General features: G+C 43.0%; 1 protein-coding gene across 1 annotated transcript; it reads left to right on the forward strand.

Moving 5' to 3' along the window:
* Window positions 1-654: 654 nt before the first annotated feature.
* Window positions 655-16399, forward strand: LOC136647568 (cryptochrome-1-like). The gene is made up of 11 exons (XM_066623188.1): window positions 655-724; window positions 3929-4353; window positions 5822-5938; window positions 8591-8741; window positions 9444-9584; window positions 10106-10276; window positions 11617-11757; window positions 12261-12412; window positions 12820-12917; window positions 14521-14631; window positions 16051-16399. The coding sequence occupies exons 2-11, from the start codon at window positions 3941-3943 to the stop codon at window positions 16146-16148; spliced, it is 1593 nt and encodes a 530-aa protein (XP_066479285.1). The 5' UTR covers window positions 655-724; window positions 3929-3940; the 3' UTR covers window positions 16149-16399.
* The last annotated feature ends 4069 nt before the right edge of the window (window positions 16400-20468 follow it).

Here is a 20468-nt window from a genome sequence, read left to right on the forward strand (position 1 = left end):
CTAACGAGTCCCATCTACCGGGTGGCTGTTTAGTCACCTCTCTTAAGACAAGTACAGCCAAACTGAGGGCCTATTCTTATCCCCAGCCCCCAGGGGAAGCAGAGCAGTGGTGCTTTTCAAAGGACTCTGGTGGGGAGGCTCTGCCTCACCTGTCTCCCCACACACCTCATGTCCCTGATACATACATACATACATACAGGCTGCAATCCTATCCACACTTACCTGGGAGTAAGCCCCATTGAACAAAATAGGACTTACTCCTGAATAGATCTGGTTAGGATTGTGCCCACATACATACACACACCTAGGATCAGATGTCCTACTGAACCCTGAACTCAGTGGAGAGCTACTTTTGAGGACATGTGTTTGTGTCTATGCATGTATGTGTTTTCTAGATGGCACTTCCTCCCCTAGAAATTTGCACCACCATTGCATGCAGCTTCCAGCCTAATCCTAGGCATGTCTACTCAGAAGTAAGTCCTATCATAGTCAATGGGGCTTACTCCCAGGTAAGTGTGGATAGGATTGCAGACTTTGTTCCTTGGCAGCCACACACAGGACTGCAACCACCAGAGTCTTCCCACCACCACCAGTGCAGCAGGGCAAGCCCAAACGTCCCTCCCTACGCTCCGTGCCGCATCCCCGGACTAGCGAACAGCTGTTGCCGGAAATCAGAAGCCTGGATGAGGCGGAAGGCCCTTTGAACGGCTGCAGAGACAAGCAGGTACTGTACTGCAACCCGCGGGCGCGCCCAGGGTCCCTTCTGCCTCCCTCCCCTCCTTAGATCAAGAATGAGACTGGCGGGACCTGCCAGGCATCTCTCCCAGGCTGCAATCCAATTCACACTTACGAAGGAGTAAGCCCCATTGACTATAATAGGACTTACTTCTGAGTAGAAGTGCATAGGAGCCCGCGAGAATGGGCTATTCCCGGTCAGGCAACAGAATCCCTGCTGCCCTCTCCGTGCAGCGCACAGGCGGATGATTCTCATGGGCGCGCTGCGGCAGTGGCATAAGAGGGGTCGGGCCTGCGCCCCACCCCGCACTGTAGGAGAATCAGCCCTGGGGGAGGGGAGGCGTCTCCTTCTCTCCGCCCCTCTTCTCGCTTCTCCTTCAGAAACACCAGGACTGGACCACCCCACTGGGCAACCCTTTCCATTTTCCAGCCCCAGCCCCGCAGCAGGGAAGGATTGGGTGCCCTGATGGACCCAGAGGAACTCCTTCCTCCTCCTTTCTTGTCTCCTGCAGTTCCTCTGGACATCCCAGAAGCTCATGCTTACAGTGTGACCCAATAAAGCAGGGAGGAAATAAAAAAGAAAATGACATTGGGTAAAAAAAAATGTACATTTATTTTGCTAAGATTGTGCAATTTTTTTTTCAATGTCATTTTCTTTCTTACTTTTTCTCCCCACTATAGTACAAGTTGGGCATCCTTATCCAGATTAGAACAGATTGGAGATCCCTTATCCCGATTTCCAAAATATGGAGTATTTGAAATACGGAACTTTTTTGAGCTCTTTTAAAAAAAAAACTTTTTTGCCTTAAAGAAATTAAATCACAAACTGCATTTCATGCACAAACCTTGTTTCCTGCACAAAACTATTAAAATATTATATAAAGTTGCCATCAGGTTATGCGTATAAATAGGGTATACGAAACATAAATGAATTTTGTGTTTAGACTTGGGCCTCATCCCCAAGATCTATCATGCACGTATTCTGATATACCGAAAAATCTGATATCCAAAATGTTGCCGGTACCAAGCACTTCAGATAAGGGATACCCAATCCTGTATTGTTATTTTATCATATTGGACTTTTCTGCACAAAGTTCACAATGCAGTTTGCACACCAAAATAAATGAAAAATAAAAGTACATAAACAAGTTTGTTAAGTTAATAAATGGCCAACTTCCATGCAATCCAGCCCTGTTCACTATGCAAAAGCTAAGTGAGCTATAATGCAACAGTAAATGGAATGAAGTATAAAAGGCCTGAGGGAAGATGATGCAGCCACTTTGAAGCTAAGCAGGTCTAGTCTGGTAAATGTCTGGATAGGTGATGACCAGGAAACCCCATGCACATTGATTTTAAATGGTGCAAGAAAGGCAGAACACAAATGTAATGTGCAACAAGGCTGTAAAACTCATTGCAGTTAATTAAAAGTTTGGGGAAACAGAATGGTTTTAGACTATCCAGTCTCTGCTTAAAAACCATTTCTACCCAACATTGCATATATGCACCAGGGACCAAATGTCCCTGTGTATATTTGTGGGCTGGGCAGAAATGGGTTAAAGATCTCCTACAGTTGAGAGTTCATCACCTTCCAAAGCAAGCTGTTCCACTGCCCAACAATTTGTACCATCAGAAAGTTCTTTGTACAATTTGATTGAAATCTTCCTGTTGTAATTTAAACTGATTGTCCTCCTCTCACCCTCTGTAGCAACTGAGAACAAATCTTCTGTCTTCCACATGACAGCCCCTCAAGAATTTATAGATCTTTATAGTGTCACTTCTGGTCTGTTCTCCAAATTAAATATGCCCAACTTCTTCACCCTCTCCTCATAGGACATGGTCTCCACCCCCATCCTAGTTGCCCTCCTCTGGGTCCACTACAGTTTGTCAATATCCCTCTTAAACTGCAGGATCCAAAACTGGACACAGTATTCCAGGTGGAGTCTGACTAAAGCACAGTACACTGGTACCATTACTTCTCAGGAGTCTCAATGCTATGCTTCTATAGACACAGAGGAAGAGTTTGAATTTCCTGCTTATCGCTAACAGTAAAAAAGTTTTTTTCTGATTTGGGAATCTACCTTATGGGAAGCCCAATCCTGAAGCCAGTGACTCTGACGGGTACAGTGGTGCCAAAACAGCTACTGCTGCATCCAGTGCCACTTTTGTACACTTCTCCTGGGGAAAGCCCCAAGCCTTGCAATGGGGTTTCACAAGTCTGCACCGGCTATTTTGCAGTTCAGACTTGACAGTACAGTACAGTCCCTCCTGTCCTGCCCTCTCCCATCCCATTCTGCCCACTCCCTACCCACTCCCTGTCTCTCTCCACCCCAAAACTATTTATCACTGGCTTGTGCTGCTGGAGCACAGACTGGCCCTCCATACAGCGCTGAGGCTCAAACTGGTAGCCCCTCTTCTCTGGGTGCCATAACGTGCTTTATGGCATGTTTGTGACACCCAGGGCCAGCTCTGGAGCTCAGCGCCAGCACTGAGGATGTTTAGGACTGGGTCCTTATTTAGTTTGCATTATTGAATACTTCTCTAACAGCCCAGTGCCATCTCCCGCTAGTTCATAGCATGCAGCCTGTATTGCATACTATGGAGAGCATCCAAAGGGAATTGGAGATAAGTAAAAACTTTTTTTTTTAAGTAAAAACTTTTTTACTTTAAAAAAAACTTTTTTACTTACCTCTGCATAGGCCTTCTGACTTCCTGTGGGTCTCCTGAAACCCACACCAGCTATAAAGCTGGCATAAGTCTGAGGAGAGGAAAGGGGTGGGACAGACTGGGAAAGAGTAGATAAGATCCTGGCGCTAAGATAATCCCCTCCTTACCCTTTCTCCCCCCCCCATTTTGAAACCTGGGTTCTGTGGCAGTAGGGGACAGAGCTCCTGCTGCTTTGTAGCAGCAACTGCAACTGTCCTGGTAGAGGTGTGATTTTTGTACCATTGCTGGACCATATCAGGAAATACGGTGTCATAAAAGGCCCATCGCATTGGGAAGTAAATTAGCACAATCTCCACTGTGATTGTAATGAGAACTGACATGTTTGTACATTCTACCTGGCTTTGCTCTCTCAAGTTTCCTCTGCTCCAAGTATAATGAAATCTCTATCCACAGCTATCAGTTTTTCAGATTTCTGTTTTTCTTTTCCTGATAATACAGATCTGAACTCTAGCCACATTTCTCCCCCCAGGTCTCCTCCAGCATGCCTCATCGGACCATTCACCTTTTCCGGAAAGGACTCCGGCTGCATGACAACCCCACTCTGCTAGCAGCGCTGAAGTCTTCTGAAGTTGTATATCCAGTCTACATCCTCGATAGGAAGTTTTTGACATCTGCAGTTAAAATGGGAACTCTGCGTTGGCATTTCCTCCTGCAGTGCCTGGAAGATCTGCAGTCAAACTTAAAGAAATTGAACTCTTGCCTATGGATTATTCAGGGAGAGTATGAGGCTGTATTGCGGGAGCATGTTCAAAAGTGGAACATTTCCCAAGTGACTTTGGATAATGAAATTGAACCATTTTATAAGCAGATGGAGAGGACTATCCAAGATATGGGAAAGGAAATGGGATTTGAAGTATTTTCATTGGTGGCACACACTTTATACGATGTCAGCCGGTATGAAACTGGCCTCGAGGATGAAGGGTTATTTCCTTGAGGGGTGGGCTATATTGGGCTCAGATCTTTTTATGGACGGTATATGGAATTGGAACATGAATCCCTTCCCTGTCTGTTTCAGATTTTAGCAGTAAATGTTAGAAATGTGGGGCATATGGACAAATATCAAGTGTTTTGCATAGGTGTCTAACATGGGATTTCTGACTGACTTGTGCCTAGCTCGCATGATGTGCTTTTCAGGTAGTGTCCACGTTGTTGGAAGGCCAGGTCCAACATGGTAGGAAGCAAGGGAAGGGTCAACAACGGTCATTGTAACAATGGTCATTGTATCAATTACACTCAAACAGTGTGGGTGGGGTAGGATAACCCAGTGCCAATAACCATCTTTGACAGTGAAATAGAAATCTTTCCAGAAGTTATATCTCTCTTGATAAGACATCTGTACAGATCTGGTATAAAACCAACCTTAGGAAAGACATAGTCCAGAATGTGCAGTTATGATCTGTAAACAGAATACAATAGGTCTATGCACACCTTCAGCAAATAAGGAAAAGTCAGCGTGCAATGGGGCAGGAGGCTCACATCCTCCTGCTCCATCTCTGGCTTCCATGCATTTTCAGTAAAGTCTGCAAAATATATATACATCGTGCCCTATTCATTTATTCCCAATAATGCAGAATCCTTACCCACTCAAGGCAGTACTTTGTACACAGATTAAAATGTGTCCAATGTAGAGGTTAGACATTTGGTATATTAGAATGGGAGCAAACTTTCAGCAATTTACTCTTTGTCCTCTAAACTGCCTATAACAGTATGGCAGAAGCTGTCAATATTGTAAAGAAGCAAGGCTGTTTCCAGGCCTATCAATATGGCTGTTTAAAAATATATGTAATGCTGGCTCCTTTTATATAATTCTGAAATTTTAATATAGTAACCAAGCAAGTTTCTAGCTGTTAAGTATATGACCTAGGCCTCTGGTTCTCAAACTTTTAGCATTGGCACCCACCTTTTAGAATGAGAATCTGTCAGGACCCACCAGAAGTGATGTCATGACTGGAAGTGACATCATTAAGCAGGAACATTTTTAGGCTGAAATCCTAAAATCCTGAACAATCCTAGGCTGAAATCCTACCCACACTTAGAGTAAGTCCCATTCACTAGCATTATTAAAAGCATATACATTGTAGCCTGTTCAAAGTACAGATCTGTAACATTTCTCCAAATGTAGGCACATACCATAGCAGCATCAAGTCTAATATATTAAAAATAAAATATTGAAATGAATGGGGACCCACCTGAAATTGGTTCGCAACCCACCTAGTGGGTCATGACCCACAGTTTGAGAAACACTGACCTAGGCGATATTAAAGAAAAATTCATGTGCTATTATGTGGCTAAATTCTGTCCACTGAAGCCTTCTTTTGCAGGTGGTTTCTCTTCATACTGTATACTGTTTTGTATTATACAGGATTGTGGAACTAAACAAAGGAATAGCTCCATTGACTTACAAGAGGTTTCTTCATATTCTGACTCTGCTTGGAGATCCTGAGATGCCTGTACAAGAAGTTGCAGCGGAGGATGCCCAGTAAGAACCAGTTCTACCACTAGCACAAGACATTCTTGCTCTCTTAAGTGTCAAATGCATCACTGTACTATCAATTGTTGTACGACATAATTTGATCTCTAGGCTGTGGTAGAAAAAAGCAATGTTGTGTGTGATTTAAGAATACAATGTCATCCTTAGGTATATAGAGGGGTGGCTAGACTTGCTTAAGAGCCACATATGATAAACTTCAGATATTTGAGAGCTGCAAGAGAGATGTATGAGAGCCACAATATTTACGAAACATTTAAATTCTTAAATATATTTACTCACCATGAACATTAAATATACATTTAACTCTCAGTTTATAACAGGTGAATAATTATAAAGTTTGAATTTTTTTGAATCTTTTATTGTAATTGTGATACAAAAAAGGTTCAGCCAACATATTTCTATGAGCTGTACATTGTACATCAAAGAGCTAAATGTGGCTTGCGAGCCATGGTTTGGCCATGCCCTGGTATATATGAAAGAGCCTGAGGTAGAATTACATTTGTTTCTGTTTAAAAAAATTATTTTTTGTAACATCAAGATAATTGCTGAGAAAACTGCTAACTCAGGAATTTATGAATGACGCAAAATCTGAAAAATCTTTCTTGTGTTGCAACACTTGGATTATTTAAAGCATTCGAGAGAAACATACAAGATAGATGATTTGATCATTATTATTAAACAGAGATCTCAAGAAAATGGTAACTGATGTTGTAGTGTACTGGCATGTTGTGCAAGATTTTATTTTGTTTCATGCCATTTTGGCTGCAAATTTAATGAATATTGTGACATACAAAAAAGTGAGTTGATGCTGCATGTACAAATGTCTGAAATTGCCCAATCACTGTTTTTCTGGCCAAGAGAGCAGTCAGTGATGGGAGTGGAACAGGGGCAGCCCTGACCATGCAAAAATGCACCAAGCAGCAAAATCTAGGCTCCATAGAGGTGGCAGGAGTGATGTGCCTGCATGGGAACCAGGAAGAGCTGCAAAAACCCCTTACAGGTCTATGATGAGAACAGGCAGAAGATAGAGAGCTCCAGGGCAGTGGTGTCATGAGGATTGTGTCACCCGGTGCAGGGAGCCAGCACGTTACTCCCATGATGGACCTCTTCCCATCCAGTGGGCGGGGCAGTGCCCCAAGTGGTGGGCATGGTGATGTACCATCGCCCCACCCCTGCTTGTATTTTGGTTATAATTTTTGATAGAATAACGATATTTCAATAAGGTTTGTTTCATCACATTCTGCATGAAATTGCACATTGAATGACAGTATTATTCAAAAATGTCAAGATTTAAAAAATTTTTGCCAATAGAGGCGTTCCCCCCTGTGCGCATCACCTAGTGAGGCCTGCACCCCCTGCAGCCTGCTAGCAATGCCACTGCTCCAGGGAACCCCCTGGATAGCCTAGGCAGGGGAGGCAGCCACTTGGCAGGAGGAGGGTGCAGGTGAAAGCTAACCCCCTCCCCTCTGTGAACAAAGGAGGAAAAAGCTCTGAGGCATTTCAGCAGTGGCTTTGTGAACTCTTTTCGCACTTGCATCTCACTCTACCACTGGTTACAGCTGCAGGGGCAGAGCACCAATCAAATTTTCCAGGATCCGTGGAAACACAACTAGGGGATATCCATAAACTTATTTTAAATCATTGAGGCTTCTGTAAGAATTCTTAGGAACTCTAGTTTCATTATTTTGTCATTAGTTTGACTTGGGTTTTTAGATTACGTTTTTATACTGTAGTGAAGAAAAATATTATATTAATGATCACAATCCAGAGTGAAACACTTTTTAAGTACCTGCAGTTTCACTGGGACAGAAGTTGAACTAAGCGTATATTTAACTTCCTAGACCTGGGGTCTCCAAAAACTATGACCTGGGGGCCACGTCCAGTCCACAACAACTTAAAATAGTTTTATTGCTCTTTTTTTTTTTTGCTAATGTTTGACATTTTAACATTGTTTCTTTGCAATTGTCACATTTCTATTTTATTCTGAATCATATCGAACTGATTAGAGAAAAAGATCCAAGTAAAACATATCAATTGATTAAAATTTCATTTATTTATAAAACTGGTTTTCTTCGGCCCACAAAAATGTGTAAAATATACGATGTGGCCCATGTACTGAAAAGTTTGGAGACCCCGTCCTAGTCCATCACCAATGAAATATGCCTAACAGTAACAGTGGCAGAATTGTGTCCTATAGTAATTAGTATGGTACTTTTATTTAAAAATATGAGACTTCTCAGTTAAACATCCCCAGGAAATTACATTTCACAGAGTTCTGTCAGTGAAATCAGGTCAATTTTACATTGTAAATATGTTCTGGGTGTGGCTGGGACACTATTATTTTAAAGACGCATGAACCAGAGAACCAGAAAAACAACTTTGGCTGGTGTGATCTATTGATTTCTATGTAAACTCATAGTCACCATGATGGTGATTTAAGTACCCTTCTCCTCTATCCTAGGCCATGAGTGAGCAAATCCTCTATTAGTTGGAGTGAGAACTCTGATTTGCACATTGCTTAACCCCTGCTAACTGTGCAAAATGGCACGTTTGATCTCATTTAGCTGCAAGTTAGATGAGAAAGCTTCTTTTTACCTCCTCACTGCTACAATCTTTTGAAAGAAGCCTTTTTTTCCTTAGAAAATTGAGTCCTCTACCTGAAGAGGGCCTGGATGAGCAGTACAGGTTGCCTCTCCCTGAGGATCTGGGGATTTCCAAAGAGTACCTGTCACCTTGGAGAGGTGGGGAAACTACAGGACTTCTACAACTCAAAGAACACCTGAACAACCAGGTCAGTTTCATTTCTGAAGGACCTGCCCTTGCTCGCAACATTTGCTAGTCAGGATAGTCAGGGGTCTTTCTAATTATCTAGGCCTGCAGTTGTCTGCCCATTACCCCATTGAACATAATGGAACCTAGGTCCAAGTAAACATGGTATAGATTGCTCTGTTAGACAGAGATGTTTAATGCAGTAGGAGTCCATACCTTTCATCTTACACAGCTATCATACATGAAGACATCTAGAGTCTTCTAGATTCTAGAAGATGCCCCAGTTCTTTTAGCAAGTCTCCCACTCTCTTCTTTATTGTACATAATTGTACACATATTTGTAGTGGGCATTTGGTAAATCTTACTGTTGACTTACTAAAAGTTTGTGAGCATTTTGCTAAAATTGCATCTTACAGCAGAAACAAACTAATTCTAGAACTCATCATAGCAGCACATCTTGCTATGGCTGCATGATACAAGCAGTCTGTATACTTACTGAGCATCTGATGAGTCACTATGGCAGTGTGTTTATACACTTGCTACACACAGAACAACAGCCCATCCTTGTACAAGTGTGTCAGTACACAGCTGTTCTTCATTTGGGGCACAGATATGGTGTAGATGAGGTCATCTATCATCATCCTGTTTGTAGTAGGCAGTATACATTAATTGAATAAATTCTTTTGCTTCATATCTTTTTTTTCCTTTGCACTCCTCTTTTTAGGGCTGGGTAGCAAAGTTTAAAAAGCCAAGAACTATCCCAAATTCTCTGCTTCCAAGTACTACAGGTTTGAGCCCCTATTTCAGCTTTGGCTGTTTATCCGTTCGGACCTTTTTTCACAGGCTGTCAAAAATTTATGCTCAGGTAAGAGTGCTTCATGAATGAGTGTGCATTAACCAAGCAAACACAGCAAACGTAAAATTGTTTTTATAAAAGGAGCATCTCTTTCCCACAACATTCAGGTGTGATGAGTTCTTGTACTGTTTTGAAGTATTGTTTGGATAGATTTTTAAAAGGCACACATTGTGATTTGTTATATTTGTTGCCAGCCTTCCGTATGCCTGATTTGTGAGGTTACTAAATACATCTGCTTTGTACTTGTAAAATGCATGATTCTGTCTTAAGGACTGATGGTGGTAGGATAAGACCTAGTGATATAGAAATAGCTATTGTAAAAAGAAAATTATAACTTGCTGTTCCAGTACCAAAACATTCATTATTATCAAACATTAGAACTAGTTGAGCTAATCATAAGTGCCTTTGGGGCTGCTCACAAAGTGTAAAAAAAAAAAAAAGTCAAAATAGAAAACAAAAACATGCAATCAAGCAACAGGAAGAACAATAAAACAACAATGGTTCTCCATATTTCTCTGTTCATATTGCAGTCAAAGAATCATTCTCTGCCACCAGTATCTCTTCAAGGACAGCTGCTGTGGAGAGAGTTCTTCTACACAGTAGCATCTTCAACACCCAACTTCACCAAAATGGTTGGGAATCCCATCTGCCTTCAAATAAAATGGTACCAAGATGCAGAAAAGCTCCATAAGTGGAAAACAGTAAGATATGGCAAAAGAAGTGCAATTAATAGACATTTTGCAGGCTTCTGGAATTCTTTGGCTACCCTTAGTGCCTCTGCAGGACAGGGTTCAGAACAGACAGTGCCATTTGTAGAACAACATGATTAGCAATGAAAGAGACATGTAACAGTTTCTAGAACATCATTGCTTTATTATCTCCTGTGGCTGTCTCCAAGAATTATAAAGAATTATTTAATGGAAAATGATTAACTCCATTTAAATTTGATTGCTGTCGTATAAGAGGCAAAATAATAAGTCAAAAAATGCTTTGTGGTAGACCAAAATGGATTGGTAAAAGAGGATTTCTTGATTTTTGAATGCGGTACCAGAGCGTTCGATAAGACAATCAGAGAATATTTCAGATTATGGCCGAGAAGAGGCTAAACTTCCAGCCTGTTTTGTGACAGTCTGGGCTCTCAGTTTATACTTGCAGCCCAATCCTATTGAAACCCCCCTCAGGCTATGCAGCTGTTCCACCAGAGCATGTGCTGCATCCTGTAGGGGTGCCTGTCCTGGAGGTGCCTACTGGGTAAAGGAACATTTGTTCCCTTGTCTGGGGCTAAGCCCTCACTTCGCTGCTGGGTCTACTCAGATCTATGGCAGCGATTTTGCTGGTGCAAGTTCAAGTGGACCTGGGAGGGAGGATCAAGACTGGGAAGGGGGATAGGATATCAGCAGCGCTGCTCTCGCCAACACCACCCCTTCCTTGCCTCAATCGTCCTTCCTCCCAGCCCCAGTCTCTGCCCCATTTCTCCCCATCCCATCCCACACACCCTGCCTTCCTCCCTCTTCCCCAACTGACTTACTTGCACCAGGGGTCACGGGCAGACCACTGGTGCACAGCCACAGGTACTCACAGCCGTTGTACAGCCGTAGCCCAAAATGGCATGTCTGTGAAGGACCTTGTGCTGCCAGAACAGTAGTTCCAGCAGTGCAAGGCCTCATAGGATTGAACCATCAATTATGTAGGGCTTAGATAAGAGTAAAAGTAGATATGTTATATGCACAACAGCCATGGGCAACAAAGGTGAGAATCAAACTCATGGTTATTGTTTTCTTTCCCCACTGCAAGCATCATTTCCCAAAGTTGTATGATAATTGTTTTTTGTTGCTATTGTCCTCCCCCATCCCCACCTAAGCTAAGAAAGGGCAACCGAATCCTCAACCTTTAAAATGTTGAGTAGAAGAGTTACTCTTCCTTCAGTTCAACAATTCATCTCTACATAAAGAGGGAATGGTGACTTTTCTTGGAGGAAAAGGAAGGAAGGAGAGCATGGTAACAGAGTGGATCAGGAACTGACATCATTTGCCCTCCTTAGGGAAAGACAGGATTTCCCTGGATTGATGCCATTATGACTCAGCTCCATCAGGAAGGCTGGATACATCATTTTGCTCGCCATGCTGTTGCCTGCTTCTTGACACGAGGGGACCTCTGGATCAGTTGGGAAGAAGGCATGCAGGTTTGCAGTCATCGTTTTGTCTTCTGCCCCTAATTCTGGTACTCTGAAATACTCCTTTGAATTACAAACCTTTAGAGGATTTGAAGAAAATAGCAATGCTTTTTTATGCCAGCTATCCCCTGGGAAAATAGAGAGACATTTGTTGCATACACTGTTCTTATTAGAATAAAAGTATTGTTTTTACTCACTCCCGAATCGGCCTTTTCAGCCACACTAGACGCTGTTCCAGAACCACCATTCAGAGCGGAATACCATAGCCTTTTGAGACTGAAGGTTGCCAACAAGATTGTTTGAAGTGAAAAACATTAAGCAAACTTGAATAAGAATTAGGTCTGGCAGTTGCTGGGACTGCTTGGCTGTCCTGCTTCACACTTCACACATGGGTGTTCACATGACTTCATGCTCCTCCACATCTCTCCACATAGAAAACCAGATGTGAAGAGAAAGCAGTGTAGCCTAGTCTTTCCCCCATATCTAGTTTTTGCTACTCTCATCAACTACAGGTGTTTGAAGAGCTGCTTCTGGATGCAGATTACAGTATCAATGCAGGGAACTGGATGTGGCTGTCAGCCAGTGCTTTCTTTCACCAGTACACTCGCATTTTCTGCCCTGTACGCTTTGGCAAGCGCACAGATCCAGAAGGCCAGTACATCCGGTGAGTAAGCACCCAAGGTGGATCACTCTCCTTCATTCAGTGCTCATCAATCTGCTTGATCCTAATCCTTTTCTGCATTTTACTGCATTATTGTTTATTAAGGTTCTCAGAATCCTGTTTAAGCCATTGCTGCCCAATGTTGCATATACGCAACAGGGATCAAATGTGTACACCCGTGGGCTGGGCAGAAGTAAACATTTCATTTGTTGCTCAGACTGCTCACTTGACTAATGTTTGAACAGATTATCAATTCTTCACATTATTTAGGATCTGTCTCAACAGAGTCAGGTAAAAGACATATGATCCTCAGTGCAGTAATAAATGATAACAACCTAGAGTTTCTCCAGTTTGTAACAATTGTATCTACAGGATGGAAGGAATAAAACAGACCAATTAATTTTTTTCAGAAAATATCTCCCCGTGCTGAAGAATTTTCCTTCTAAATACATCTATGAACCTTGGGCAGCACCAGAAGAAGCACAGATAGAAGCAGACTGCATTATAGGTAATGCTCAAAACAGCCCATTCCTATGTATGTCTACTCAGAGGTAAGTCTCATTGTAGTCAATGGGGCTTACTCCCAGGTAAGTGTGAGTAAGATTGGAGCCTTTGTTTTTCCTCCCTCACACAGTTGGAAAGAGACAGATTTCTATCAATCCTTGTTCTCCTTCTTCCTAGCTCTTTCTCAGGACACAGCCACTAAAGACTTTGGTCCCTCAAGGCTTTTCTGGGCTGTGTATGTTTCTCAGCTCCTGTTGGAGGTTCTATTCCTGTGGGAAAGCATTCATTCACTGTAGCCCGGGTGGCCAGTTACAATGGAGGACAGAGTGCCTATACCTTTAACCACTGTTTAGAAGAGAACATTTTGGCAGGTGCAGCTCAACATGGAAGGCTTTAAAAAGCTACACCTGCCAAAATTCCCTCCTCTATACTCTGGTTAAAGGTCTAGGCACACTGTTCTCCATTGTATCTGATCACCCTGACTGTAGAAACAGCACTGCCTCACTTCTGATGTCTGCCTTGCAAGGGTTAGTGTCCACAGTTCCAGCTGTGGAACTGCCCTGGGTAACAGTGAGAGTACAGCTTCCAAGAAGGCCAATTCTATGCTTGGGATCATTAGGAAGGGTATTGAGAACAAAACGGCTAATATCATAATGCTGTTGTACAAATCTATGGTAAGGCCACACCTGGAGTATTGTGTCCAGTTCTGGTCGCCGCATTCAAAAAAGACATAGTGGAAATGGAAAAGGTGCAAAAGAGAGCGACTAAGATGATTACGGGGCTGGGGCACCTTCCTTATGAGGAAAGGCTAAGGCGTTTGGGCCTCTTCAGCCTAGAAAAGAGACGCCTGAGGGGGGACATGATTGAGACATACAAAATTATGCAGGGTTTGGACAGAATGGATAGGGAGATGCTCTTTACACTCTCACATAACACCAGAACCAGGGGACATCCACTAAAATTGAGTGTTGGGAGAGTTAGAACAGACAAAAGAAAATATTTCTTTACTCAGCGTGTGGTTGGTCTGTGGAACTCCTTGCCACAGGATGTGGTGATGACATCTGGCCTGGACGCCTTTAAAAGGGGATTGAACAAGTTTCTGGAGGAAAAATCCATTACGGGGTACAAGCCATGATGTGTATGCGCAACCTCCTGATTTTAGAAATGGGCTATGTCAGAATGCCAGATGCAAGGGAGGGCACCAGGATGCAGGTCTCTTGTTATCTGGTGTGCTCCCTGGGGCATTTGGTGGGCCGCTGTAAGATACAGAAAGCTGGACTAGATGGGCCTATGGCCTGATCCAGTGGGGCTGTTCTTATGTTCAAGTAACCAGACCATTGCTACCCATCAGCCATTCTGAAGGCTCTGCTGTGCTGGTTTGAGAGCTACCCTCCTTTCACTACTGGGTTGGGGGGGGGGAGAAGTATGCCCTTCCCCACTTCCGCATGAATTGGTTAGTTGACATAGCTTCAACTGTACCTTATTCATACATTGTGTTTTACAGTATGGAGAACAAGCCAATGTTTTGGTTTGCATTCATGTCTTTGCTGGTCCCCTAGACAGCAGACTAACTATTGTTCAAACATGTCCTCTCTCTTTTGCATTAGGTAAAGATTACCCTTTTCCTATGGTAAATCACAAAGAAGCCAGCAATCATAATCTGCAGCTGATGAAACAAGTCAGAGAAGAGCAATATAAAACAGCTCAGCTGACAAGAGGTAAAATGGGTTTTTGAAGACGGGATGAGTCCATTGGCAGGTGCTGGGCTGTCTTTGTGGCAGGAATTGTAGATTTCTCTTGGTTCTGAAATAATAGGAAAGTCCAGTAGTAATCACTATGACTAAAATGACAATATAGTTGATCCCCTTTTTATATTTTGCACTTTAAAAAAATCAAAACCTGCACCAAGATAACCCAAAACCTGCTGTACACATTAAGGAAAAGACACAAATCTGCATTGTTATGGATGTTCTGTTCATGGGAAGGGGATTTATAAATCCTGTTCAGTCCCTTTTTGGCCTCAGAGATTTCACCAGTGCTTGCATACCTCGAAACCTATCTTTGTAGCTTGAGGACTATTTTAAAAAATACTAAAAAAAACAAAAAACAGCAAAATGTGTGTGTGGTGGTCGGCGTGTGGTCGGTCTGTGGAACTCCTTGCCGCAGGATGTGGTAATGGCATCTGGCCTGGATGCCTTTAAAAGGGGATTGGACAAGTTTCTGGAGGAAAAATCCATTATGGGTTACAAGCCATGATGTGTATGCGCAACCTCCTGATTTTAGAAATGGGCTATGCAGAATGCCAATACAAGGGAGGGCACCAAGATGCAGGTCTCTTGTTATCTTGTATGCTCCCTGGGGCATTTGGTGGGCTGCTGTGAGATACAGGAAACTGGACTAGATGGGCCTATGGCCTGATCCAGTGGGGCTGTTCTTATGTTCTTAAAATGCTGAAGTCTGCACTCAGTTTCAATTTCGGTGCTTGTTTCATGCATCATGGCATAAAGGCTGGTAAAAACTTTCTGAAACGTTCAGCTTGTGAAATATGCTTTCTCATGTTGCGAGCACAATCCTTTCTGCGCCTTCAGCCAGTGCAGCAGCCTCTGTGCCTGCTGAAGGTGTCAGGAACTTGCCATAAAGCACATTCATGACACTGCACGAGTAAGCAGTGCCAGCAGTAAGGCCTGTGCTACCCCGCTGATGCTGTATGCCTGATGCCTGCCCACCTGCAGAGGTAAGTATGCCACTGAGTGACCTGGGACAGGGTGGTGGGAGGACGTTTTAGAGGCAAGAGAGGGCACTTTTGGGGGGAAAGGGTGGAACGGAGGGTGGGACAAGCCTAGCAGGGGGTTAGGATCAACAGAGGAGGCCTCTGCCATATCCTCACTGTCCTCCCAGACCTCTGGCATTCCACAGGGATGCTCAGATCTGAGCTTAATTAAAATTAGAACAAAAATAATTATTTTATTTACAGATACATCTCCTGCACAGCCGTAATTTTTTGGCATTGCACTTAAATGAGACTTGTTTCTGTGCAGAGAGTTCCATCTTTAACAAATTTAAACTGAAACCACTTTGCTCATGTATTTCTGAACAGCCATACACCAATAGGATGTTATTTTCTTTCTGCTTTATAGGTGACATGGACGATCCAATGGAAACAAGACTGAAGCGTGAACATCCTGAAGAGAATGCGCAAAAAGGGAAACGTGCCAGAAGTAGGGAACAAGTATAAATTGACAGCTGTTTACTTGGAAGTAAGTTCCACTTTATTCAGTGGGATGACTTCTAAATGAATAAGCCTGATTCATCCATGAAGAATCAACATTTGCATTGCAATCAAATGTCCTAGAAACTTATAGAAATAAAGAATAAAAATGGACTGAAAGGGGCATCTCATGTACAGATTACATTATGCAAGTAACTTTGTTCTTTTTCTGTTCTCAGAATGTCTCTTGAAACCACATTTTTTCTTTGAACATCTGATTTTGAGGTGTTTTATAAAATATCTTGTTATGCAAACTGATAATATTTTATAATAAATAATAAATATTTGAGTTCTGCTAACTTTGCAGGAGTACACTGGTTTTGCTGTATTCTGTTCAGTCAAAAGTCATGTTATTTTGTCATTGCATCTTATTCAAGGAAAGGTGTAGAATATTTTTAGCTCTCATGTACCTTTTTCCAGTCCCACTTTATCCTTTTTGAGATGTGGCGACCGGAACTGCATGCAACACTCCTGATGTGGCCTTACCATCAATTTGTACAATGGCATTATAATATTGGCCATTTTATTCTCAATCCTCTTTTCAATATTTTTTAATTATCCAGAGCATGGAATTGGCTGCCTTCACAGCTGCTTCACGCTTGGTCAACACTTTAATGGAGCTGTCCATTAGCACCCCAAGATCTCTCTCCTGTTCTATCACAGTCAGCTCAGATCCCATTAGCGTATATGCGAAGTATTAATTTCTTGCCCAATGTGCATTACTTCACATTTACATTGCATATGCTATTTTGCTGCCCATTCTCTCAGTAGGGAGAGATTCTTCTGTAGCTCTTCACAATCCCTTCTGGTCTTTACCACCCAGAAGTTGTGTGTCATCCACAAAGCTGGCCATCTCACTGCTTCAGTGGTGTCACTAGGATTCGTGTCACCCGGTGCGGGAGGCCTGCACGTCACCCCATGCAGTGGGTGGGGTGACGCCTCAGGTGGTGGGCATGGTAATGTACCATTGCCCCGCCCCACTGGTTTTTGGGCTGTACCTTTTGTTAGATATTTCAATGTGGTTTGTTTCATTGCATTCTGCATGAAATTACGCATTGATTGATATATAACATGATGATATTAGTCCTCCAAACTCTGATTTTAGTGATTTTGAAAACTTCTAGAGTCACACACACACACACACACCCCGTGTCAACTTACTAACACCTTATTGCAGCAGTTCTCAAACTTTTAGCACTGGGACCCACTTTTTAGAATGACAATCTGTCCAGGACCCATTGGAAGTGATGTCATGGCCAGAAGTGACATCATCAAGCAAATTAAAATAAATAATTATAGATAATTAAATTAAAATAAAAGAAATAATTAAATAAGGGGGAGCCAGTCCTGTTCCACCAAGTGAATCTACTCTGAAGTAAGTCCTATTGTGGTCAATGGGGCTTACTCTCAGGAAAGTGTGGGTAGGGTTGCAGCCTGTGAACCCAATCCTATGCATGTCTACTCTGAAGTAAGTCCCATAGTGGTCAATGAGCTTACTCTGTAGCCTGCCTGCAATCACCCCCCCCCCCAAAAGAATCAGTGAGATTTCCAGCCCTCCCCAGTGCCCAGCTTAAAGTTCTTCTATTTCAGGCACATCAAGATAAAAACCCTCCTGGCTTTACAAGTGCAAAATAGAAAACTTTCCCCTTACCAGTTCAAGCCTCTTTTTTTGTCCTTTTTAGTGGGGAGGGGAGGCTGCCTTCTGGAGCATTTGTTGCACTCCAGCTCCATCCCATCAGGACCCTTCTGGTGTCCTCACATTTCCCTTTGCCTGGCCTGACCACCAGCCAAGGCACGTCTGCCTACTCACAAGGAAATGCGACCATGAGGCTGCTTCGCTTTCCATAGGGCTCAATAGACTGCAGCTGGGAGGGAGGCAGGGACCTCCTTCTCCCTTTTGTGTTTTTGGGGGCTGCATTCATTGGATCGGGACCATTCTGGTGTTGTTGGATTCCTCTCAGTCTGTCCTTTCTGATGCACTATGGCAAGTTCGCCTGCTCGCGGGTAAACGCGCAATACAGCTCACTTTCACTTTCCATAGGGCTCCATGCATTTTTTCATTCCGGCTTTTTGGCCATAACTTTTGAAGGAAAGGAGCGATTTCAATTATGTTTTTTGCATTGCACTCCACAGGACATACCGCATCCAACGGTTTATGACACGATGGGGTAGCTCCTAATGCCGCGATGTTAGTGCGTCCCCCCAGGGCGCGTCACCCCCCCAGCGCATCACCCGGTGCGGCCCGTACCCCCCGCACCCCCTACCAACGTCAGTGTACTGCTTATCCCTGACTCCAGATAATTTATGAGCAAGTTGACAAGCACTGGTTCCAGGACAGATCATTGGGGCACACATTTTTCACCTCTCTCCATTGTAAAAACTGCCCATTGACATGAACTCTCTGTTTCCTAGTCCCCAACCAATTCCTAATCCATGACAGAGCCTGCCCTCTTATTCCCTGCCTGTGGAGTTTGCTCAGGAACTTTTGGTGAGCGACCCTGTCAAGTGCCTTCTGAAAATCCAGATATACAGGGTGACCCAAAAGTAGGTGGACAGTAGGTGGAATAAATGTTATCATTTACTGTCCACCTACTTTTGGGTCACCCTGTATAATACCCATGGGTTTGCCTGCACCTTACATGCCTATCAGCTTTTTCAAAGAATTCTTAAAGATTTGTGAGGCAAGACTTACCCTTGTGGAAGCCATGGTGATTCTCCCTCAGCAAAGCTTGTTCTTATATGTGTTCTTTGATTAGGCATTCCACTATTTTACCTGGTACAGATGTTAGGCTGACCAGCTTGTAGTTTCCCAGGTCTGCTTACCTTCCTCTTTTAAAGATCAATGTGACATTAGCTATCATCCAATCCTCTGGCACTGTACTGGTTTCAAGGGACACATTGCATATTTTAGTCAAAAGATCAGCAAATTCATTGTTTAGTTCCTTAGGAACTCTTGGATGGATGCCATCTGGGCCTGGTGACTTATTGATCTTTAATTTGTCAATTAGATCTGAAATGTCTTTTTTAACCTCTATTTGACACGCAGGAGGGGCGGTTCAGGCAGCAGTATCTGCCCAAGGTCTTCTACCGTGAAGACAGATGCAAAGAACTCATTTAATATCTCTGCAATCTCCAAGTTCCCTTGTATCTCCCCTTTCCCCTGTGGGCCAACTGCTTCTCAGGCAGCTTTCCTGCTTCTAACAGATTTGAAAAAGCTTTTATTATACAACTGCCAACATCAGACTTGGGCAAATGCACAAAGAGGGTTGGCATGACCTTGCTTTTTATAGCCTGTAGATGTTAACCAGGTGTGACCTGTGGGATTGGGAACTGGGGCTTTAGGGTCCAGTCAATTTCTTTGTTTACCAGTCGGTATGATGCAAGCTGGTAGAAGCCAAACACAAATAAACTTATGCTAACAGACCAAATGTTCAGTGAAAGCCAATGTAATGCCATGCTCACACATTATAGTTGAGCAGCTTGATAGAGAAGTGTTCAATGAATGAATTAGTTTAGAACAAAATGTTATGCTTATATGGATTAAGAAATAGAAAATTATGTCTAGCAATGCTTAAAACATATGAACTCCATTTCACCCTCTCTGAATAAGTTTAAAAAGTGCAGGCTAGCACAGGTCGTAAATCAGAAGATGTTTTATTGCTAAGCAATAAAAGCATCAGCAAAAGAGTCTGGAATTTACCAGCTATCAGGCCAATTGTCAGAGTGATGGATGAAGCTAGGCTGAACAGAGTAGGTTTGTTTTAAAATACACTTTCAAACTTGAATACCTGCTTCTAAATAGAAAACAATTTTAGATCTAAACAGGCTTTCTTTAAGAACCAAAATATGCACTAGGAAAAGCAATCAGGAAGTTTCATGTCAGAAGAGCCTTGTGTATGTATTCTACCAAAAAGCAACATCATGATGTGTGACTGCATTTGGAAAAATGTTACAGATCCTGCTACTGACAGGCTACTGTGCATAAGAACATAAGAACAGCCCCACTGGATCAGGCCATAGGCCCATCTAGTCCAGCTTCCTGTATCTCACAGCGGCCCACCAAATGCCCCAGGGAGCACACCAGATAACAAGAGACCTCATCCTGGTGCTCTCCCTTGCATCTGGCATTCTGACATAACCCATTTCTAAAATCAGGAGGTTGCGCATACACATCATGGCTTGTACCCCGTAATGGATTTTTCCTCCAGAAACTTGTCAAATCCCCTTTTAAAGGTGTCTAGGGTAGACGCCAGCACCACATCCTGTGGCAAGGAGTTCCACAGACTG

The sequence above is a fragment of the Tiliqua scincoides genome, chromosome 4 (genome assembly GCF_035046505.1).
Source record: "Tiliqua scincoides isolate rTilSci1 chromosome 4, rTilSci1.hap2, whole genome shotgun sequence".
Classification (NCBI taxonomy): domain Eukaryota; kingdom Metazoa; phylum Chordata; class Lepidosauria; order Squamata; family Scincidae; genus Tiliqua; species Tiliqua scincoides.

What these genes read in the sequence shown, in the direction of transcription:
- LOC136647568 (XM_066623188.1), top strand. Translation starts at nt 3,941, where the DNA reads ATGCCTCATCGGACCATTCACCTTTTCCGGAAAGGACTCCGGCTGCAT. An exon ending in AGCTCCATAAGTGGAAAACA is followed by an intron (nt 10,277 to 11,616) that starts GTAAGATATGGC and finishes TGCCCTCCTTAG; the next exon opens with GGAAAGACAGGATTTCCCTG. An exon ending in GTTGGGAAGAAGGCATGCAG is followed by an intron (nt 11,758 to 12,260) that starts GTTTGCAGTCAT and finishes CATCAACTACAG; the next exon opens with GTGTTTGAAGAGCTGCTTCT.